The 3,823-nt window shown below is 32.2% G+C and overlaps 1 protein-coding gene across 1 annotated transcript; it reads left to right on the top strand.

Annotated features, from left to right (window-relative positions):
* LOC105279688 (fatty acyl-CoA reductase wat) lies at nt 1-3,823 on the top strand. Its single transcript, XM_011339616.3, has 8 exons — nt 1-585; nt 976-1,069; nt 1,167-1,412; nt 1,528-1,673; nt 2,174-2,476; nt 2,846-3,130; nt 3,221-3,478; nt 3,563-3,823. The coding sequence occupies exons 1-8, from the start codon at nt 413-415 to the stop codon at nt 3,663-3,665; spliced, it is 1,608 nt and encodes a 535-aa protein (XP_011337918.1). The 5' UTR covers nt 1-412; the 3' UTR covers nt 3,666-3,823.

Here is a 3,823-nt window from a genome sequence, read left to right as displayed (position 1 = left end):
CTTTGTTCTTTTCTTATATGTTTACAATGTCATATACAATATTAATAGAGCGTCCATGGCTTTGTCTTTTATTCACCTTCATGCACTTTCTTATCTTAGTAGAGGTGCAGTTGTCGTCGCGTTTACCACGGCTTGCCGCCTGCCGTGCCATATAAGTGGCCCGTTAACGCTCGCTGATTTCTTTACATGGTTGGCTCTTGACAAGGAGTAACACTTTGCGAGAGCATTCCTACGACGAAGAAAATCCGAGTTAACGGAGAACAGAAAATTTAACGTTTCGTTATCAACAGTTATATCAACTATTAGGACGTTATTCCAATTCAATTAAAGTATTTGCATTGTGACTTTTCTCAGGCAGTTTTGTACAAAAGTGGAATCGAGTAAGTGGAATTGGACGTAAACATCGTTTGCAATGCAGAAAGACAGTGCTGAGGCAATACTAGGAGGTGCAGCTTACAAGGACATGTCAGATTCTCCGGAAGCTAATTGCGAAGCAGAAATTCCTCAATTCTTTACGGGATGCAACGTCCTTATAACAGGTGGATCTGGGTTTTTGGGCATGCTTCTAATAGACAAATTATTGCGGTAAGTATTGTTTAGTGTGAACACTTTAACATGGCAATGCTTGATATAACATAAAATATTTTTAATAATAAGACATCCTAATTAATTTTATTTTATGATAAGTGAATAACTAGTGATATCGCAAACTCTATATTGCACTCTATCTTTTACAACATTATACTGCACTCTAATTTTCACAAATTTATTAAATCTACGACCAATTTTTTTATATGTAAATTTTTCCACGATAAAGTTGCAATAAATTAACATAATATAATAACAAAATTAATAATAAAGATAAGATGATTATGTAATTGTGCGTAAATCAAAACGTATTTGCGTGCAAACGAAGATATTTGTCGAAAACTAAAAATAGATTTAATTAAATTAAAAACAAATTATATCTTTTAGATGCTGCCCAGATATAGCAAAAATGTATGTATTGTTAAGAGCGAAGAAAAACAAATCGCCGGAGCAGCGGTTTACGGAGAATTTTGATAATGTCGTTAGTAATGTTAAAGAAAAGAAATATATTTATTATACATATGTAATTAAATAGGTAAGTTTCTGTTCCATTAATATTTCTATAATTTCATTTTTAGATTTTTGACAGAATGAAAAAAGAACAGCCCAATTTTCTGACCAAATTAATAATGATAGAGGCCGATTTAAGCAGATCGGATCTTGGATTATCACCAGAAAATCGAGAACGTCTCTTAGATACAAATGTAATTTTTCACGGAGCAGCAACTGTACGATTTAATGAATCAATTCGGGTCGCGGTGAATATAAATGTGAGGGGAACAAAGCAACTTCTTCTCTTTGCGAAAGAAATGCCAAATTTCAAGGTAGGCTACTTACAAGAATGGTCACTTTAGTTGAGGTTTCTCTCGTCTTCTCTATTGAGGTTTTTCTCGATTTATTACTCTTTTTATTGTTCTTCTTCTTATTATTATATTTTAGGCATTCGTACATATTTCAACCGCATTTGCTTACTGCGTACATAAATCTATTGATGAAAAGTATTATATTCCGCCTATGGAAACAGATAAAATCTTAACATTACTTGACATATTGGAGGACGAAAAATTGGAGAAAATCGTGCCAACGTAAGTAAATGAGAGAACTACTACATTAAAAAGACTGAATTATTTAATATGTTTAACATTTTATTACATTAATCCGTTTCTTTTTCGTATGACTGTGCAAGTTTTACCAATGATCGGTTTCATTTAGTTGCCGTTCTCACTGTCTCAATTTTTTTCTTGCTTTAAGCTATTTATCAACTAATAAATAAAGATTTCACTTAAAATTTTATAAAATTTTAAAGTTTTATCACGTTATAGAAAATTAAGTTAAGAGATAAAATTTTATGTTTTTCATATATTGAAACATGTTTAATATGGCTATGTGTAGATTATATCGACAATTTTTTTGGAGATATCTTTCAGTTTTATTTTACTTCCTTGATAATCAATGCAATCCAAAAAGAATGGAATTTATATCTCAGCATATTTTCCACTTTTATTATATTCGATATAAGCATATAAGCTCAGATAAATATTTCTGCTGAATTTTTATTTTCTGTATTACATTGAGATAAATACAGATTAATAGGTGAATGGCCCAATTCATATGCATTTACGAAAGCAATTGCCGAAGACACTGTGCGGCAATATAGCACTGGAATTCCGACTTGCATTGTACGTCCTGGGATTGTAACGTCAACATTAAAAGATCCAATACCTGGATGGATCAATAATTTATACGGAGCGGTAGGAATAGTTGCGGGCAGTGCGCTAGGTTTATTACGTACTCTGCATTGCGTGCCAGAAAATAATGCAGAGATAGTACCCGCCGATTATGTCATCTCTCAGATTGTCGCTGCGGCTTGGGACACTGCAAACAGAAAGTAAGTATATGACTTAAAAACAACATTATTAGCATTTTGGATATTCATTTTGTATTAACATATTATACATTGCATACATTAGTAAAGTAATGTGAAATATTACGCAATAGAATTCAAATAAAAATATCGTATTATTTTCGAATTAGTGAGATGTTTTAAAATAGGATTAACTTTATATAAAACAATTCATAGATAATTCTGATAATTTTTTTATTTTCGTTTTTTATCTCTATTTTTTTATTATATGACTTTTATTAAAATTTCTCTATATGTAACAAAATTAACTAATTAAAACGTAAGCTGTTGCAGCAATCTAATTTATTATATTAAAACATAATTTATTCATTACTCATATACCTTTTTCGTTAGGAATACTCTGTTGAGTATCGAGAATGCAAATCCGGATGTACCGGAAACTGAAAGAGCACCAATTTACAATTACGTGTCATCACAACGAAATTCTATCACCTGGAAAAAATTTATGAAATATAATGAAATATATGGCATGCAAGTGCCAAGCACTCACGTTTTCTGGTATTATATGTTATTTCTAAACAGATATCTGTTTTTACATAATGTATGCGTGATATTTTTGCACATATTACCTGGCGCCATAGTCGATGTCGTACTCTTCCTCAGGGGTCGCAAACCCATGTAAGAATATCAGCTTCGATCAAAAATCTAACAAAAAATCTTCGCAAAATGATTCTATACATGAACTAACAGAATCAATCATTTTTGCAGGCTATCAAAGGCTTACAGCAAGATAAACACATTTAGTTCTGTAATATCGTACTTCTCGTCGCAGCAGTGGCAATTCCGCGACGACGCTGTCGTGAAGTTGTGGAAGCGCGTAAATTCCGCTGACCGTCAAATCTTTAATTTTGATATAGGGAACTTGAATTGGGAAGATTATATCCAACATATGATACCTGGAATTCGCTTGTACATAGCTAAAGATCCGCTGGACACTCTAGAACAAGGACGAGCAAAATACAAGAAGTAAGTATCGCTTTTGCATGAATCGTCATTATCTTCAGGTTTACATACAATACATTTCGAATAACCTGTTTCTTTTTTTTCCAGGCTGAGGATCGCTCATTACACATTGCTAACGATTTTTGCGATATTATTTATATGGGGTTTCGTACGATTAGCTTCATCTGTCATGAATTTTGTTAGTTATTAAATTACAACTATACATATATAATGTGAGAGAGGTAGACGGAGAGTAGACAAACAAATACATGTATTTGTTAGTTGAGACAAATATTATAGTTGTAGCAGCAACTGGTTTATGTTTGCCTTTTGCTATGTTGTTTTGTTTTGATGACCTTAACTACCATT

This window comes from Ooceraea biroi, chromosome 8 (assembly GCF_003672135.1).
Source record: "Ooceraea biroi isolate clonal line C1 chromosome 8, Obir_v5.4, whole genome shotgun sequence".
Taxonomy (NCBI): Eukaryota; Metazoa; Arthropoda; class Insecta; order Hymenoptera; family Formicidae; genus Ooceraea; species Ooceraea biroi.
Note: the sequence above shows the minus strand (reverse complement) of the source record. Positions and strands in the feature narration are given on the sequence as shown.

Bases quoted from the DNA above. Each gene is read 5' to 3' on its own strand.
- LOC105279688 (XM_011339616.3), top strand. From the start codon at position 413: ATGCAGAAAGACAGTGCTGAGGCAATACTAGGAGGTGCAGCTTACAAG. The intron at 1,674-2,173 runs GTAAGTAAATGA...AGATAAATACAG, and splicing joins TTGGAGAAAATCGTGCCAAC to ATTAATAGGTGAATGGCCCA. The intron at 3,131-3,220 runs GTAAGAATATCA...TCATTTTTGCAG, and splicing joins CTCAGGGGTCGCAAACCCAT to GCTATCAAAGGCTTACAGCA.